The sequence below is a fragment of the Aulonocara stuartgranti genome, assembly GCF_965226115.1.
Source record: "Aulonocara stuartgranti genome assembly, chromosome: 19".
NCBI lineage: Eukaryota > Metazoa > Chordata > Actinopteri > Cichliformes > Cichlidae > Aulonocara > Aulonocara stuartgranti.
This window is the reverse complement of record NC_138955.1, coordinates 31,258,133-31,278,608: the sequence shown is the minus strand read 5'-3', so window position 1 is coordinate 31,278,608 and position 20,476 is coordinate 31,258,133. Positions and strand designations below refer to the sequence as shown.

General features: G+C 38.5%; 1 protein-coding gene across 1 annotated transcript; it reads right to left on the bottom strand.

Annotated features, from left to right (window-relative positions):
• Positions 1–6,670: 6,670 nt before the first annotated feature.
• On the bottom strand, positions 6,671–17,050 carry hhipl1 (HHIP-like 1). The gene is made up of 9 exons (XM_082517274.1): positions 16,743–17,050; positions 15,028–15,674; positions 14,678–14,821; positions 13,937–14,265; positions 12,841–12,967; positions 10,599–10,744; positions 10,406–10,487; positions 8,661–8,743; positions 6,671–8,555 (listed from the first exon to the last, which is right to left on the bottom strand). The coding sequence occupies exons 1-9, from the start codon at positions 17,028–17,030 to the stop codon at positions 7,996–7,998; spliced, it is 2,406 nt and encodes an 801-aa protein (XP_082373400.1). The 5' UTR covers positions 17,031–17,050; the 3' UTR covers positions 6,671–7,995.
• Positions 17,051–20,476: the final 3,426 nt, after the last annotated feature.

Sequence of the window (20,476 nt, the reverse complement as noted above, 5' to 3'; positions counted from 1 at the left end):
CAATAAGAAATATTTGCCATGCTTTTTCAGTCACTGTTCAAGACAGCAATGACTGTCATATCAATCATAATAACAAACATATATATATATATTTAAATCTATAAAAGGTTCTTCAAGGTTCAAGGTTCTAAAAGCTTTAGTTAATGCTATCCAGTGTTTAAAGCATTTTTTTGGTTTAATTGCAATACTCTCACAGGTACAACACCAGACTTGTAATTAGTTATTAAGGAGCTGAACATTCAAATTTTAAAAGCAATTCAGAAAACGATGAGTGTGTTGGGAAAGACTTTGTGGGGTTTTTTTTTTACAACATTATAACATTACTAACACACAACAATATATCCACTTAAACAGTTCTTCCTGTATATGGTGTCACTTAATTTCTTAGCTTAGGTATTTCATATCTGTTTCTGAACTATATTTTGAGCTCTAGTTTCAGAGTGCGTCTGGATAAAAACATCCATCAAAGTCCAGGAACTCGCTATGTAATAAGCTACTCTACTAATAAATTGGAACAAACAAATACACAAGCTGATGTAAATACAATGAAAAGAACAACTAACAGATGGTATGGTGCTGCAGAGGTCACCACAGTTCACAGCAAGAAGCTTCCTGCTTCAAACCCAGAGTCCTCTCTGTGAGGGGTTTGCTTGTTCTTCTTGTGCCTGTGCAGGTTTACAAATTACAAAAAGTGAATTATAGTTATTAATTCATTCATTATAGTTGTTAATTATGTGAACTGTGGTTCACAAGTGCTTTGTGGTGAGTGATACTAGAAATGTGTTACAAAAATGCCTAGTTCTTATTTTTTGTGTATACTATCCCTACCATATTACTATATATGATATATGATAGTACTCTATTCCTGGATAGGAAAAGTGCGTAGCTGAAAAAAAAATCTTTCATACAATACTGTATCTTAAGATAAGATAACTCTTTATTGTCATTGCACAGTCATACATAGTACAATGGTATAATGAAATTGGAAAACTGTCCTTCGTTGGCACTACATATAACACAACACGACCCGATACGACACATCACAACGCAACACAAACAACACAACACAGTATAATAACATAGTAATAACAAAGAAGAATAAGTGTGCAGATTTATAAGTGAGGTACCAATGCATTTGGCTTGCTTGTTGCCATATTTAGTAAAGCCATTTATAAATGAACAAAAAACAAGCTGAAGATCAGAGATGACTAGATTGGTATTCCATAGTGTATCTTTAAAAAAAGCACCACAAATTAGAGCAAGATGGTCAACTGTAATGGTACAACACAGAGGAAAATGAGTCATAGCCTAAATAAACAAACAGGTGTGCTATCAACCACCCCCCCACATCTGAATACAAGCAGCAGCTTTATCCCACGCCAAGTCCTTCAGTGAAGTTAAATGATGACCTCAGAGAAGTGTCACATACTGACTCACTTAACAGCAAGGTTGCTGCTATAAACACAAGCAGTGGGTATGGACAATTTACATGTGCCCATCATTAGCTAGCATTACTGACTAACAAATTAGCCATCCAAGCAGTTAGAGCAGTGATCATGATGTCACTAAAAAGGTTGTTTTCGCAGTAGGAATGCACCGTTTTTCATTGCAAAACTGAAAGATTAATTGAAGGACTGTCAACCTGCATGGTCAGGAGGAGAGCACTGATCAATGTAGCCAAAATAAGATACCTTTGAGGAGCCTCTTTAGAACTCAAGGCTTATGTGAAAAGTCTGCAATGTGGAAATCAGCAGTGCTCTGGGAAAAAAAACGAACCATTTTGAATTGACATAAAGTATTCTGATCCAGATTTGGAGCACCGTTCTCAGCCTGTAGGGGAAAGTAAGTGGGTGAATAAATTGTCCTATCTGCCCAATAAAGGAATAGTTTACACCAGCATTCATCTACATTGACCCCATGCTCACATAAGTGCTGGGAGCACTATGAGAATCCTGTTTTTTTTTCTTCTTTCTTTTCTCCAGTATTTTCAGCACCATTGTACCCACAATCATGAGGCCACTTCTTTACATTTTCATTTAAATTTACTCTTATCAAGGCATGTTCCATTATATTTAAATATTCAGCCCATCCATCCATTCGCATCCGCTTATCCTTTTCAGGGTCACGGGGGAGGCGGGGTACACCCTGGACAGGTCGCCAGTCTGTCGCAGGGCTAACACACAGGGACAGACAACCATTCGCACTCACACACTTCGCATTCACACCTATGGGCAATTTAGATTTTTCAATTATCCATTTCTACCCAGACTTTTGATGAAATGTCTTTATTAGAATCATCCATCCATCTTCTTCCACTTATCTGGGGCCGTAAGGGGCAGCAGCTCAAGCAGAGAAGCCCATCTCCCTCTCCCTGGCCACCACCTACAGCTTGTCCAGGGGAACACCGAGGTGGTCCCAGACAAGTGGAGAGATATAATCTCTTCAGCGTGTCCTGGGTCTGCCTCGGGGCCCAGGAGGCATCCTTGTCAGATGTGCAAACCACCTCAACTGGCTTCTTTCGATGTGAAGGAGCTCTACTCTGTGCCCCTCCCAGATGGCCAAACTCCTCACCCTATCTCTAAGGGAGAGGCCAGCCACCCTTCGGAGGAAGCTCATTTCTGACGCTTGTAACCACAATCTCGTTCTTTCGGTCACTACCCACAGCTCGTGGCCATAGGTGAGGGTAGGGGTGTAGATTGACCGGTAAATTGAGAGCTTCACTTTTACAATCAGCTCTCTCTTCACCACGATGGACCGGTACAGCATCCGCATCACTGCGGCCACAGCACCAATCCGTCTGTCGATCTCCAGCTGCCTTCTCCCATCCAGGACCTCTGCTCCTGGCCGCCACCTGGCTCACAATGCACCCGGCCTCTGCAGCGCCTCCTGCAGGTGGTGGGCCTGTAGGAAGATGGGCCCATGTCCCTTTTTCGGGCTGTGCCCAGCTGCGCTCCATTGACTAAGGCCCCAGACCATCACACTTCCTCCTCCATGTTTGACAGGTGATGACACACACTGTGGAACCATCCTTTCACCTACTCGACGACAAAGATCCTGTGTGATGAACTGAAGATTTCACATTTGATCCATCGGTCCATAATACCTTCTTCCAGTCTTCAGCAGTCCAGTGTTGGTGTTTCATGGCACAGACAAGCCTCTTTGTCTTGCCTGGCTTTCTCGCTGCAACTCATCCTGTCAAACCTGCAGCTTGAAGTCTTCTCTTCACAGCTGAAACAGACTTTCTTACTACGAGCACTGTTAAGCTGCTTGAAGCTGTTGTCCTGTGAGCCGCCATCACATGACCTGATTCAGTCGTGTCTCTGGGTCTGTCAGACTCTTCCTGTCACAGTTTGTTTCATAGTGCAGAAGGAAACTGGACTCACTGACACCTTGACTTTCTTTGCAGTCTCTCTGTAGGACAGACCTACATTTATAAGAGTTATGATGGTCCGTCTCTTCCATTGTTAATTGCCTTTTTCTCACCCTGTTTGTACCAACACACTGCTTTCTGCAGCACAGTACTGTTCAGCTGATGCTGACGAGGGTACCACAGTGTGTTCAACACTGCTTTATGCAGACAGAGGAATTAGTAGCACCAGCTAAAATAACCTAACACTGAAAAAATTTACAAAGCAATGTGGCAGGCAACAAAGGCAAGCAGCTGAGTATATTCACCGGATCGCCATCAATTACAAAGGAGAAAGAACTCGTAAAGGCAGCATGCAAACTGAGCAGAATACAGAATGAGCAGAGATTACAAAGAAATCAAGAAACTTACTGAGAGCAAGGCCTCTTTTACAAATCTGTCTCATACAAAAAGCTGCTGTACAGGTATTAATAGGCATTAATAATATTTCATATAGTGCAGTCAGAACAACCTAGAGCTGAATGTGCTCAAAACTGTAGGGATCGAAGTGCACTCCAGAAGAAGTCCCTCTCCATTACCGCCCCGTACCTTACTCAACAGCACTGCTTCTGTCAGGTTCTAAGGTTTTAATGGTCACTCAATATAGACACTATCATCAAAAAAGAACAGGAGAACTCAGGAAGTTCAACCTGCCTCAGGAGCTGTTGATCCAATTCTACACTGTAATCCAGTCTGTTCTCTGCTTATCCATCACTGTCTGGTTTGGCTCAGCCGCAAAATCTGACAAGAACAGACTACAACAGACAGTGAGGTCTGCATTTTTTTTCACAAATCCAGAGTCAGGAAACAAGTAGGCAAACATCACTACAGACCCATCACACCCTGGATACAACCTGTTCCAACTCCTGCTCTGCTACAGAGCGCTGCCTGCCTACCTGTGAATATCACCCTACTGTCTCGTCCCACAACAAATTAAAATAATGAACCAGGAAACACATTAATTTAAAAATAATTAAATATAATTTTAATATTACTCATTAAAATCATCCATCCATCTTCTTCCGCTTATCTGGGGCCGTAAGGGGCAGCAGCTCAAGCAGAGAAGCCCATCTCCCTCTCCCTGGCCACCACCTCCAGCTTGTCCGGGGGAACACTGAGGTGGTCCCAGGCCAGCTGAGAGATATAATCTCTCCAGCCTTTGGTATGTCTGCCCTGGGGGCCTCCTCCCGGTGGGACATGCCCAGAACACCTCACCCAGGAGGCGCCCAAGAGGCATCCTTGTCAGATGCCCAACCCACCTCAACTGGCTGTACTCTGTGCCCCTCCCAGATGGCCAAACTCCTCACCCTATCACTATAAGGGAGAGGCCAGCCACCCTTCGCAGGAAGCTCATTTCTGCCGCTTGTATTCACGATCTCGTTCTTTCGGTCACTACCCACAGCTCGTGACCAGTGTTGGTCAAGTTACTTGAAAAAAGTAATCAGTAACTAATTACTGATTACGTCCCCCAAAAAGTAATCCCGTTACTTTACTGATTACTTATTTTCAAAAGTAATTAATTACTTAGTTACTTAGTTACTTTTTAAAAACATGATTTACAATCTGAACAGGTGATAAAGTGATAGATCTCTCAGCCCAATTCTACTTTTTCTGCATAATAATAATAATAATGCATAGATTCCTCTTCTTTTGGACATCACTGCTTGTATTTTTCTCATTTTTAACATTTATATTAAAATTATTCAACTTTATTCAAGAAATTGTGGAAATACAAATGCAAATCACTATCATATTTTCTGGGACTGTCATGTTATTAAAACTTACTGGAAGGGAACATATGCAGCAATACAAGAAACATTTGGAAGATATTTACCTTTGGAAAGCAAAACTCTATTTTTTGGACTTATGCCAGAAGGATGGACAAAGAACGATAAATACTTGTTTAATATTTTACTGGCTGCAGGCAAAAAAGCCATCACAAAAAATGGCTTTCTTCAGAGAGCCCAACTATGAACATGTGGATGGACATCACAATGGACATTCCCAGAATGGAGAAAATGACAGCAGATGTGAACTACAAGAGGGACCTGTTTGTATCACGATGGAGGAAATGGATGGACTACATAAAAAAACACAGGCCAGATTTTGCTTTTGCTTTAGATTCTGACTTTGTTAACTACTAGAAGACTACAGGAAATATTAGTTACATTAATGGAAACAAAAACACACTCCCTACATTTTTTTAAATTATTTTTTTTCTTTTTCCTTATGTAACTTTTATTTATTTATTGTTTCCTGTTTTGCTTCTTTTTCTTTTCTTTTCTTTCTTCTTCTTCTTTCATTCTTTTTGTATGGATATTTTAGTTGTTTAAATATAGAAAAAAAAGAAAAATATATGTAGTTACAAATTGCTGAAGTTGGTGGTATTGTATAGTGATTCCAAAATGTCAATTAAAAAAAGAAAAAAAAAGACCTTTTTAAATTCCTAAAATATAAATGTCCAGGGTGAAAGTCTCTAAATTATTTGTCCAATACTGTAATATCTGTGGTAAAATGTTTACAGGTCCATCACAATTACCCTACAACAAATACACACACATTTTCATTTAGTAGTTTTTATATATTATATTTATGATATTAATAGAATAGAATAGAATAGAATTTAACTTTATTGTCATTGCACATGTCACAAGTACAAGGCAACAAAATGCAGTTTGGATCCATCCAGAAGTGCTTTAGCATGATATAGATATATTACAATATACATATTAGCAATAATATAGGTATATAGACATGATATGGTAGCTATATGGTATAGCTATGATATTGTAGCTATAATTATAGAACAAATATAGATACAGAGTAGGACTATGATTTGATTTTTTTTATTTGAAGAACAGCTATGACAAAAGGGGTTTTCACCAGCTTTTCTGAACTGCTACAATTAAGAATTAGAAAACACAAACACACACACATCCAAGAAAAGCAGTTCTTGTTGATTAAGATGAACAGGTATGCAGACCGAATATTTTTTCAGGTTCTCTTGTGCTTTTAAAATAGTAGTATTATTCTGCCATCTGCTGGAGAAATGTGCAACATATCAGCATCATATCTGAAAAGTACTTTTCAAACCTTTTTGTTTTGAAAATATAAAAGCATTTATAATGAATGCTTTAATGAATGCTTAAACAGAGGCGGTGTGGTTTGCTGACCCCTGCGCTCCTTTTATAAGTTCTTAACTATTTTTTGCATTTTTTTGATTTATATTACATTTACATTTAAATCTATAACTAACTATATAACTATATATAAATGTCATCTGTGAAACAGAATATTGCAAGCAGGTTCTTTAATATTCTCCAAAAAACACACAATTTCAGTATTTTAATAACCAGCACGTGTTATTTTAGAATGAGCATAATGAATGTGAATACAACAACGTGCAAGTTTGGAATTACTTATGTCTCCTCAGTACGGTGCTGAAAGCTTTAAATAAACCATCCCTTCAATAAATAACCACATATTAAAAGGTAAAACACTTTGACTTGTGACACATGCATTCAGCCACAATTAAAAACACAAAGTCAGTGTCTTGAGTTTCATATGTGATGTTGGATCCGCAGAATCATCATTTTCACCGAGTGGTCATCTCTGTTATGAAATTTGGCAAGATTAAAGACCTCAAAAAAGAAAGTCTCCATCTCCAGCTCATGCAACTGCATACACGTATCAATATTATCTTCATAATAGTCACAGTTTAATGTGGGCATCTGCTGCTGTAAAGTAACGTTATCACAATATTCTGCACAAAATAAGCAGATGTAGAATGTGTCTGCTTAAGCAAGACTTCTGGAGCTCAAATACGTTAAATATAAAAACACATTAAATGTCTTTTCATGAGACTTTGTGGAGTTCCAGAATGGAAGAAAAGCTAAAGCGAGGTAATTTATGTAAAGACAAGTGATAATGTCAAGCTTTTATCTTTGATAGTCTTTGAGATAATCATCTTCAAATATTGCATCAGATTTCACATGTAAAAGGTTTCAGGTATGCCTCTTTGCTCTAAGGCTTTTATCCAGTTCACCTTTATATTACATTAAGCAGGGACTCATTGTTTTTTCTTCCCACAAAAAATTGAGACACGAAATATACAGTCAACGTTTTAATATTACACTGTAAAGTCAAACTTTTATAACCCAATAATAAAATTCAAAGTATTCACTTATCAATGAAAAGTACTGAAGGAAAAAGCTTGTGTGTAATTAAATTGTTATACTATATCTTAATGTACTATAAGTAAGATCCATTATTTTGAGAAAAACGACTGCCTTTATTATTTTATTAATTTATAACTCTTAGTTTGTCTCAGTATACACGCTATCCAGCCGTAGGTTATTGAAATGTATGCATTTGTTTGTGAGCTTTATTTAAAATACTCTTAAGTAGTTATCACGTTCGTTGTAATGTACAACATATAACACAACTGCAGTTTTAGATTACTGATCATTTCTTGTTGCTGTGGGAAATAGAATAGCTGTCTGTGTTGTGTTGTGATTTTTTTTATGTTTTTTTAAACAGGACATTAACTCTTTCGTAATTGCTCTCGACAACTAGTATTAGTTAAACTTTTAGACTTCTGCAACATATGATGAGTTGCCACAGATCACACCAGCATCTTCATAGTGGGCACAGTTATGTGTCCCCACACCAGCATGTCTGCAATCTAAAAGGCTGGATTCAGTGCCTACACACTTAACATCATCAAGAAGAATCCGCAAATCCTTTCCCTCACCAAACTCAGAGTTCTTAGCTGCTTTCAGAGCATGTTGGAAACCGAGCTGCCGGCAAACCACTCTAGCATTGACAAGGGTCCACAGGTCATCACACACGGTACCCCATTCCCCATTAATGTAGATTTCTACACGTCCACGGTCACTCCTGGAATCCCCAACCAGTCTCACTGCTCCCGTCTCGATGTGAGGTGCACGTTCCAATTTGGATTTATTCTTCCTATGCCGGCCTTTACGCCTTGAATTTTTGGTTGTTTTGGAAGTACCTGTGGCTGGTACAGGAGTAATCACGCCTGCTCCTATTTCACCTCGATGATCACTTAGCTCTTGGTGCCATTGATAGGATTCAGTGGATTGTGGCTGAAAGTTTTCATTCGGCAGGTCAATGCCAACCAGCGCTAATGGAAGATCATGAAACAATATAGACCAAATGATATTATAAAAACTGAGATAGCTGGTTTATCATTTCAGTTTGTGTGAAGAGAATGTGTATGTGAACTCACTTTCTTGAGGAACAAACTTGATGAGATTGCTTTTTACTCTCACTGGAAGAGGGTTGTAGTGGCACTGTCTTGGTGGTGCACGTCTAAAACACAATGACAAATAACTGTTTATTGATAGATTCTCTGTTTATTCTTATTTATCCGCTGACAGTCTGTTTTTAACAGTCAAGATCAGACACGGTGATAAAGGAGGAGTTAGGTTCCTTTTATTGCTTCTCTTTGCCGTCCTTTAACATTTAACATTTATTGTCCTTTTGGAAATTGACCATACCAAGGAATCATTGTCGTCTGTGGAGACCGCCATTGCACTGACTGCTGTGTTTTTAGAGGGGTCTGCTTTAAGGCAGTCGTGAAATTTCCTCCCCATATGAACAGCAACAATTACTAAAAACTACTCTTCCATCTATTTACTGACTTCTGTTATTAATTAATAACCTGACATTAATAACCTGAATTCATCTCCCAAATTAATTAATCTTTCTCAGTGATTACATTCAAATTTACACCTAAACTGTGTCATTTGTTAGACTGCAACATCATAAGGTTCAACCGGGAAAAAAAAAAGCTAAAATCTCTCCACTCACCAGAAAAACATGTAATGGGCATCTTGAGGCACCTAATTTTGACTGTCTAGCTAATCAGATACAATATATTGTGAAGCCCACAACTCAAGAAGAGAATTAGAACAAATACATTGTAATCACGTCGAACTTCCAGACCTCGTCTTTATTACTGCCTCTATTAACACAAACCCATTGATCTCCTCCACTTTGACAGATTACAATTGTAGTCTCCCTGTAGTCTCTCTCCAGTTTGGCACAATCCAGACTTTCAAGATTAACAGAGCAACTCTTCACATTAGAAATGGGAGTAGAAAGGAATCACACATCTCCATCAAATCTTCAAGTTAATACACTCATGTTAGCCTCTAATCTTTTTCAAAGTTTCTGATTAGACAACAGAAATGTTCTTTACTACCTGCAACTACAAAACACAGCTAAGAAGAGAATTCCTATACTTCACAACCCCACAGATCTCAACTCTTTCCCCAACAAACAAACAATAAAAAACATGAGCACAAAATCAATATAACTATTTGCAAATGAAAATAAGACTTCAAGAGTGGATTTTCGGACATGGATTTCTATGAGTGCATTTTTACCTACATTTATTCTATAAGTCCGTGACAAAAATACCAATTTACAACTGAACTGACAGAAGTTGAGACCTGCAGCTAAAGATGAGGCACTGAAACGGTTTATATAAGAAACAGAGAAAAGTCCCTGTCTATCTCCACATCTGTAAGAAGAGTAACACCAAATAAAAAAACTAAAGTGCACTTCAGCAATCCCTCAGATTGACTGCAGGAAGATGCATTATTGAGATTACTGAAAATGTTCTCACTGTATTTTCTACCTTTCCATCCCCTGATACAAATGACTGGAAATATTTTGGAATCTTGATCACAGGTCTTGATTAATAGCATGCACATGTGGGCTGTCAAGTAGCCAGGAACGCTTCAGTGACTGAATCTCACTGAATCTATATCTATGTACAGATGTTTCTCTGTACCTGACAAAAGGAACTAAACAAAAATAATGGTAAGTGGAACAGTGTGGTTATACTTTCTCTACAAAGATGTTTCTCCCTCTAAACAACCTGTCATTGATTCAGGTGAGTTTGCCTAAATTCATATTAATTTCATTTAAAACAAACTGAAAATAATGAGTAATTCAATCACTCACCTTGAGGGATCGATGACTTTATAAACGACTCCTGAAGGTGATGTAGCACTTGGTATTGCAGTGGACATGAAGTAAAGCTCACCTGAAATGAATAACATATTTAAAGAATATTACACAAAACATTCATTTCAACTGCTTAAACCAGCTAAAAACACTACAGGAAAAACTGTGAGATTGTGAGATGATTCGTTACCAGATTCATCCTCAGCAAAGGAGATAATGTACTGGTGATAGTTGTTGATAAGTCCAGGAAAGGCACAGGTTAGCCCCATCCCCATACATATCTCGTTGTATTTCCAGTTTCCTGTTGTTTTGTCCTCCTGCAGGCTCATCAAACGCCTGGAACATAAATAAAATCTATGATTTCTAATGCGTAGGCACTTTGTGTGTTTTTTGTGTTTTTAATTTCACACCCCTTAGTACCAGTTACTTCTGCATTTTTAGAGTACTTATGAATTCCTTCAAATAACTATAGTACATTTGGTACATTGCACATTGGAGTTTTGGATAAGAAATGAAAGATACAGAAGACCTGATATTGACCTCTGATAGTGAAAAGATATGGTTGTTACAGGGACTAGAAAGAGAGAGGCCTGGACTTGGACACCGCTGTCTTAGACTATTTAAAAGTAGAATGGGAGGCAAAGCCTTCAGCTTTAAGGCTCGTCTTCTCTGGAACCAGCTCCCAGTTTGGATTGGGGAGACAGGCAACTTTTCTACTTTTAATATTATGCTCAAGACCTTCCTTTTTGATAAAGCATATAGTTAGGTGACCTTTTTTAGGCTCTAGTTTAGGCTGCTAGGATGATGCACCCATGGTGAGTGAAGTATTTTTCCTTCACTCACCTTTTCAAGGTTCAAGGTTCTTTATTCATCACATGCATAGTTATACAAGTATAACACAATTAAATGTAGCCTGACACGCTCCTCGACTTGTGCAAAGGGGGGGAGAGAGGAAGAACATTATATATGATCTACATTAGGTGAATGTGCAGTAGTAGCATGTAAGCAGCAAGCAGGTGAATTCTGTACATTAAGTGAATTAAATAAGAATAGACAATCTGAACATTTTACAAAATAGACAATATGAACATATTTAAAATTAAAGGAATTTGAAATGTACTTTGTGCCGGTGGGTTTAGAGCAGGGGTGTCAAACTGAAATACACAGTGGGCCAAAATTCAAAACTGGAACAAAGTCGCGGGCTAACGTTAATATTTATTGAAATATATTTATTCCTCCAGATATAAGAATGAATCTTTTCTTATGGACTCAAACACGTTTTGCTGAAAAACTGGAACAAGCAAAGCTTAATACTAAACAATATATATATATATTAGCTGTATAATACCAGTAGGCCAGCTCTGATAGTCATTTGGTATGGCTTCGTGGGCCAAATGTAATTAGGCTGCGCGGGCCAGAGTTTGACACCTATGGTTTAGAGTATGTAGAAGAGAGTCCTGTCTCAGTCACTTATGGAGCAATCCTGCAGCAGCGTTCTGCTGTACGGATCACTCTCTGAAGAGCTTTTCAGTCTTTAACACAGCTGTTCCCAAACCAGGATGTTCTGTGTGAGGATGCTCTCCACAGCGCCTGTATAGAAAATCCTGAGGATCGCTGGAGAGACCTTCACTCACTATGTATTTGTACACCACTCTGCATTTAATCATTAGTTGTTATGAATGCCTGTCTCTCTTCCACAGCTTGTGCTTTATCCTGTCTTCTTCCCATCAGCCCCCTCCAGTTGCAGCAGATAGCTGCTCCTCCTTGACCCTGGTTCTGCTGGAGGTTTCTTCCTGTTAAAATGGAGTTTTTCCTTCCCACTGTCACCAAGTGCTTGCTCAGTTGGTTAGTATCTTGCCCAACAACACTTCCACACATGGCCTAGAGAAGCAGGGACTCAACCCGGCCCCTCTATTCAGCCACATAGCTGCCATCCAATTACAATATAAAAGTATTTTTTATTTCCTAAATTAGGTGGACACTCTGAAAGTCTACACAAAAGGTTAAGATTAGCATCTTTGAGTAAGACTTGTGGAGTGGTTCTCGTCTACCTAGAATTCAGCTATCAAGACTAGTCCAACCAGGATTAGTCTTGATAGCTGAATCAATATTGATTTTGATAGATGAACCAATACTGAAATAATGGTGACCTGAAGAAGAGAAGGTCCTTCATTTTATTTGGCGAGGAACATGGAGGGTTTGTAAAAAATGAATTTTTCAATTAGCCATTTCTGAAATCCTAGGATGTGAATGAAGTTGCATCAAACACAGCAGTTATTTTAAATTTTTTGACAGAAACAACAGTTATTTAGATTTTGGGGGGCAGACATAACACTCCTTTAATTTCACAAATGATTGGTATTTCACTACTGTTATCAAAATAAAAATAAATGTTCTAAACAATAAAATAACATCTTTCAAGTGAATCCTACCCACTCATGAAGTCTCCAAATATATAAATGCCATTCAGGTTGGGGTATTCACAACCTCGATACACATAACCACCAGTGACTGACTTGCCCATCCTATGAGGATATGCATAAACAGGCAGGACATCATCTGTGAAAAAAATGAAAAAGGGTCATTAACTGCATTAGTATGAATCTCCATTATCAGAGCATCAGAACAGGATGTGCCATTATAGATACATCTTAGTTCAACATTGGGTTGGGTTCAGTCAAGTACCAACAAATGATTTGTCATCCATATTTGACTGATAAGCTAAATGTAATTCTGAATTTTTAAGCAAATATTTATTGCGTTGCTAATTAAGAGTGATTCTGAATATAAACTCTGCCATTAATTTGGAAAAATGTAGGACCTGATTCAGAAGAAGAAATGTGGGGGGAATCAGTGACAATGAATCATGTAATGGCGACAGTGAGAGAGTAATAGTGTCTCTATTGAACAAGACATTTATGTAAACTATTCAGTAATTGTATGATGTTTTTGTTCATACAAAAACTGCAAAATATACTCAGCATCTGATTTATCAGGTACACTTATTAAACTGCTTGTTAATGCAAAGTTCTAATCAGCCAATCATGGCAGCTGCTGAAATTCAAATCAAGTATCAGAATTAAGAAGCAATTACTTTGGATATGGCATAGTTATTGACAAGGCAGTTGGACTATTTCAGAAACTGTTGACCAAATTCTGATTTTTCCACATAACATGGACTAACCAAAATAAAAGAATGGAAAAAAGTTGCCTGAAGTGATGATTTTGGATGGTAGGCTGGTGGCAGTGGTATAATGGTGTGGAGAATATTTCCTTGGTCCACTTTTTGTCCCTTCACACCAACTGAGCATTGTTTAACTGCCACAGACTAATTTGATGCATGTTCAGTCTTCCATGTAAGAAAAACCAGAAAGTTGATTTCACCAGAAGAATTAACGCACTTCTGAGTGCAAAATGGTGACTAGTCTGAGACAAGTGTAGACTGATTGTGCTATTTTTAAAGCAATGGATAAATTACACAGACAAATCTTTAACATACACAATAGTGCATTGATGTGGCATACCTACCTAATGAACTGTTGGCACATAGTTTCTTATCGTAGCAAGAGAAGCCTTCTTTAGCTCTCCAGCCATAATTTCGACCTTTCTCGATTATATCGATTTCCTCGAACTTGTTCTGGCCTACATCCCCACAGAAGATACGCCCTTTGCCGTTTTTGGTCCATGGATCACCCCGGTCCACCGAACACCTCCACATATTGCGAACACCGTAAGCATAAACCTCCGGGCGTGCTCCCTGTTCATGTATAAACGGGTTATCTGGAGGAATTCTGTACAATGGACCTCTCTGGTTGTCATCCACATCAATTCGAAGCACTTTACCCAAGAGAGCTGACCTACAACGTAAAAAATGTTGATCTTTCACTACATATTGATTGTCAGTGTTTCCACAGTTTTTAAACAGCAATACCATCAGTACTTTCATCCTCTCTCCTCTTTAACAGACACACAACAATTCAAACTGTATATTTTTTGTATAGTTGTCATATTTATCTTTAAAACATTGTAATAAAAAATTGAAAATTTTTACTGTTTTTGCAATTTCTTACTGAACACGAACTGAACATAATTTTCACCAGATTGTAATGAAGGTTATAATGTCATAACAACATGCCTTTAATGGCAGATTTTTTCATCTAAAATGTCAAGAAACATACAAGATTATACATTCAAATGAGCTTTTTTACATTTTAATGAATAAATGTTTTACATTTTTCATTTTTGGATGTCTAATTATGAGCTCCTTACTTGTTTTGAGCATTCCCATATTTCCCAAATGGGTCTCCTGCCATTCCACCATCACCTGTGAAAATATACAAGTACCCATCATCTGCAAATAGCAGCTGCCCTCCATTATGGTTGGATGCCGGTTCATCAATCTCCAGAATAACTCTAAAGGAACATGTTGATACAAGAAATAAGGAATAGATCGGGTGTTAAAACAAATTTACACAAAAAAAACACAAAAGAATTGATGCAAACCGTTTGTTTCTCTCTGATAATGGTCAATATGACAAAAAGTATAAAACTGCAAAACAGTTCAGGTTTTAGAAAAAGGTAGTGCTTTTTGCTAACCAAGTACAACAGTTCATACCTACCGCTCAGAGGTGTGGTCCACCTCATTCATGTCATTGGCTGATACGTGGAACTCACTGATTCTGATTCTCTCATCAAAACCCACCTCCACTGAGTAATACACATACAGCTTCCCATTGTACTTGTATTTGGGGTGAAAGGCAAGTCCGAGAAAGCCTCTCTCATCACCTTCCCACGATGATGTTAGCACTGCCTGGGTAATGTTCAAAAATGGTCTCTCCAGCTTGGACCGATCTGGAAGATAGGTCCACACCAGGCCGACCTGTTCTGCCACAAAGAATCTATGTGTGCCATCATTGGCATGCACCATGGCTAATGGATTCTGGAGACCATTGGCCACTTCTTCCAGGCACAGCTGCAGACAGCCATCTGAGTTCACCTGAATGCCACCCAGGTTCTGGGTGAGTTGCTGGTTGTTAAGCAGATATGGATAACAGTAGTCCTTGTCTTGTATCTCCAGGTAATGGCAGAGACTGGTCTGATTTTCTCTGAAGTTTGCTATATATGGGTCACCAGACAAGAAAGGAATGGTGAAAGAACACTTATTCCAAAACTGAAAGCAGTATTCAGAGCAGAGGCCTGGGATGGTCCTGACCGGGGTGCTTGGATCCTCAGCATCAAAGAGGTGAGCTGCATAGGGAGAACACTCCTGAGATCAGACAGATGGAGGAGAGACAAAAAAGGAGGAAAAGAAGAGACATGCAACAAGAAGGAACAGTTAGTGCCACTGATAGCATGTAAAGTGGTCTTTAAACCTGCATTAGTTGTTTTTGTTACATGGATTACAATATGAACAAGTTACAAATACAGCGTACATAGGACAAGCATGATTTTAAATAAAATGCTTATTGCTGCAGTTTAACATCCGTCAAATGTAGAGGCTTTGCATTCATTTGACATTATGTATCCTTTATATAAATCTTAGTCCAGTACTCTCAGGGAACTGTCATCCCTTTACCTACTCGTTCTTCCATTACAAAGAAAAAAAGTCTGTAACTCTCCTTGCCCATTGTTTCCTGCTGTGCAAAGTCTTATATAAAAGCCTCTCTTGTGAAATATTATTAGTGATGTCAGTGAACTAAACCAGTAAAGTTGTGGGCCATAACAGAAAATACTGTTGAGCTTAAAAACCTAAAATGGTGACAGCAGCAATATTTCTTAATGTTAAGAAAGTTCATTCAGCCCTTATGACTAAAGGAGATATATAGAAGAGATATATAACTTTAGTCTTGACCCATATTGATCCGTATATATAAAATGATATGTCATGGTCAGGTGTGCTAAATTCTGCATAGAACTAGGGTTCTCCCTGTGCACTTTAACCACCTTGTATTCAGATAATTGAATAGATGATGGTAAACGAATATTAATGTTAAGAATGAATAATAATGTACTTCATTAATACATACTTGCAAAGCAAGATTACTGCAGGTTATTGTATTGAGATATGCCTGTAGATGATGAGGAGCATAATTCCATCTATTTCCTATAGACTGCTTTACCAGTAATGACAGAACATAAATAAAGCGCCAGACAAATCTTTCATAGCCTTTACTGTATATCAGTGTACAGCTTTCAAAGTCGTCATGACATTTTTTAACTAAAGACTGCTTTGTTGTTTTGCTTCTGTTGCTTATTTCACAGCAGTTGTTTTGTTTGGCCAGTGTAATGGTAGGTCCTGGACTCAGCCAACCGACCTTTGTCCATGTGTTCCTACCTGGCAGAGCAAGTCAAAGATGAACCCGGCACAGCTGGTATATCCACTGTAGTCAAAATTATCCATAATCTGGTAGTATTTAGACATCAGCTCCTGGTCCTTCTGATAATCACAGCAGCCAAATTCCTTGTACATTATACAAAATTCCAGCTCCTTCTGCGGTCGGAAGGGCGGTTTAAAATCCAAACACTGCGGGTGTAACATCACAGGTGCAAAACATAGTGTCAAAAACAACAGAGTAGACCAGAGCCACAGATGGCTGGTGATTTTTCCACAACACCGCTGCATCACGGCTCACACTGCGTGACATGGGAGGACAGATTTTTCGAAAGAGGCTTCCCGTGTGGACTTTGATCATTTGCATTGCTCAACGCTCTGACGTGGTGAAGCGCAGGTCGGCGTTTATTTTTTTATGTTTGCTCGAGTTTTAGCAAACATAGTTTTAAGCAGTTTGAAATTACAAAGAAAATGTCATTATTCAGTCATTTTAGTAAGTACTGCATCAGTTATGCACAACAGTTTTTTTTTTTCAGAACTGACGAAGCAGACAGTCCTCCGAATCCGACTTTGCGACTGACATTATTGCACATCAGAATAACTAACCAATTTATTTCCAGAGGGGGGCTGAGAAACAATCTTATGCTTCCGAAAGTAGGAAACAGAAAAATTATGACACGCAAATATGTTTTAAGTGGTTTGAATGAGGAGTTATAAATTACACTGGGAAGATTTAGTTAACCTTCTTGTTGCATTCGGTTGAAAAACGAAGCCAAGCTGTTTAATAGCAGAGAAAACGCCTTTTACTTTATCACCTGGAAACCCTGTGTTCTGTTCCTAAGTTAAAACCAACATTAGATAAATCGAAATATCGCCTTTCTCCATATTTCCATTTAAGCTGTAAAACGCTTGTGTACAAAGACTGTCGTCGGCTCAGCTAAACTCACAGTCAGTGAGTCAGTCAGGCGGACTACACACATGCAAACATAAACACACTGTTGATTGATCTTTGACTGAAATTTTGTTTATTACATTATGTTCCACCAGTTTTCTATTTTTGGCCACAATACTTTCTCAGGAATTTAACAATTTTGTATTTATTTTAATTTTTTGTTCCAATACTGCTGGATCATATTTTCAATGTACACAGCAAAATCTCCAGTGTTAAATTAACACTACAGAGTGTCTATATGGGTCCACACCTCTGAGTGTTAAATACAACACTGTTGAGTGTTAAATTAACACTTTTGACAGTGTTATATGTTTAAAAGTAACCTAGTCAGGTTTGAAGATTAACAATGGCTAACACTGAGCAGTGCTGATTTTCTAACACTGGAAAATAACTCAAAATGTTAGAAATATTCCAGTATTAGAAAATCAGCACTGCTCAGAATCTTCAAAACTGATTAACACTCAGAGGTGTGGACCCATATAGACACTCTCTAGTGTTAATTTAACACTGGAGATTTTGCTGTGTTCAAACCAATGAGTGTATAAAAGATTTTTATACAGTCATTGGTTCAAAACACACACACACACACACACACACACACACACACACACACACACACACACACACACACACACAGATGCTAAGTTTCCAAAAAGCAGATTTAGGGCAACATGAAGAAGCAGCAAGAGGAATAAGGATACAAATAGTTTCGTGATCACTCAGTGATGACGGTGTCTGCAGCTACATTACTCAGATGTTTACTGACTAGTTTGATAGTGAATTTCTTCCGATCTGGGTGTGTGTGTCTCTTAAATTAAATCTGCTCATAAACAGTTTTAGATATAGACTCTAAGAATCAGAATTTCTAAAAGACCACCTGTCAAGACAATTATTTACAAGATTAAAGTCCCCACCACAAACAATGTGAGAATTGGGAAATTTAGTTAACCAGTGAAGCACTCGCTCCCCTAACCTGTCAATGAAACCATTATTTTCAGGTTAGGAACTGAAGCCATAAACATTTACAACAATTTGCAATATCAAGCACTAATAGAAAATAATGACCAACTCTGCCACATTCAGAGATCAGGATTTTTCCATTAAAAGTATTTTTAAGAATGAAAACAACTGCTAAGAAATAACTCAGAGCCTGACTGCACCCTGGTTCGTCCTTTTTGGGCCTAGGCAATGCAGAGTATCCACAACGCAGCTCATCTTTGGCCTCTGGCAGAACAGCTTGATCTGTTTGAATGACTTCTGTCCTTATGTCCTCTCTGTCCTTTTCCTCTCAGCCATAAAAACTTTCCAGGTGAGAGAGCCATTTTGCATGTGACTCGCTGGTTTCCTGATATTTTGCAAGTGGTGTGTCAAAGTGGTCGACTCTCTCCTTCATGGTTTTAATGTCAGCACAGATAAACTCTAAAATGTTGTTGGTGTCTCCTCAACCTTTCTCCATTTGACTGTTGGGGATTCAGATGGTGTAAGAGGAAGAAGGGGAAAATCCTCTTCTGTTATAGATGCAGCAGTTGTTAGTCTGAGCCGAGGTAGTTGTGCAATGTTTCCCTTGATGGTACTTGAGGGCACTCTTATCTGCAGTTTGCTAGTGAAGTTTTCTTGCTAGTGGAATTATCAGTTATTAGCACCTTATGAGCTTCCATGTTTCTTTTCTCAGAGCTTTTCATATTGTATTAATGTTGCAAGTCAAAAAGAGTAGAACAAAGTTAGCAAATAAGGCTCTAATTGCCCTATAACAAACAGAAATACCAGACCAGCTTATATATGACCAGCTTCTTTATATAGTATACTCATAGGTAAATGAACATGAAAGTACTGAGGAAGACTGTAGTGGGATTTACAGTGTGATGTACTGATGTCCCTCACAGTGACGTTGTGAGTTGAAAAGCAGAATGTGTGAATCTGTGACTTGAGAGAGCGCAGCTGAGCACTGGTGGCACTAATGAGAGGTCATTATCACAGAGTTGTGGTTGTAAGTAGTAAAGTAAATAAAACACATACAAATAAAATTTGAATTACACATTTGAAACTCTCAGTATATTTATGTAAATATCAAATCTACAAATTTTGGGATATTTTTCCTGTAATTCTAAATTTCAAACTACAAGTCAGAATGTCACGGCAGTAGCTGAACTCACACGGAGGCACAGGTTAGCAGGATTAACACAACTTTATTGCACAAACCATGAAACTGCAAGGACAATTAGACGTGAACTATGAACTGAGAATTATTACGTCTGTAAGGGTAATGTAAAGCAATAACTAGAAACAAAACACAATTGCATTACCAAGACAACTAGACCATGAACTATGAACAAAGATTTCCTAAGTCTGTGAGTTTGACGTGAAGCTATGATTAGAAACAAACATAATTAGACTGAAATAATTCGGTAGAAAGGCTAAAGCTCAGGGGCATGAAGGAAAGGCACGGGCTTCAGGGAATGCAACCGGGAGTCTCAATACACTGCAAATAGAGGAGAGTGGATTTAGTGGCTGAGTCCATACAATCCAGAGGAACTATAATCAAAGCAACAGGGAAGGTGGGCGGTCCGGGTGAGGCGGCTGGGTTCTGAGAGCGTGGGAATCCGTGGAATGCAATGATGGCGGCTGGAGGTCAGGCAGGTGAGGTGAGCAGATCAGAGCTGCCAAGCATAAGCCAGCGACAGCAGAAAAGGTGAGTATTGTCTGGGATGTAGCGTGGAAGTCGGCTGAGCGGCTGCAGAGAAAAAACACAAAGTGAGTTTCTTTCTATAACAATCTCTTTTTACGC

Bases quoted from the DNA above. Each gene is read 5' to 3' on its own strand.
- hhipl1 (XM_082517274.1), bottom strand. From the start codon at position 17,030: ATGCAGCGGTGTTGTGGAAAAATCACCAGCCATCTGTGGCTCTGGTCT. The intron at 14,266-14,677 runs GTAAGGAGCTCA...TTTACGTTGTAG, and splicing joins TATGGGAATGCTCAAAACAA to GTCAGCTCTCTTGGGTAAAG. The intron at 8,744-10,405 runs GTGAGTGATTGA...ATTGTGTTTTAG, and splicing joins AAAGTCATCGATCCCTCAAG to ACGTGCACCACCAAGACAGT.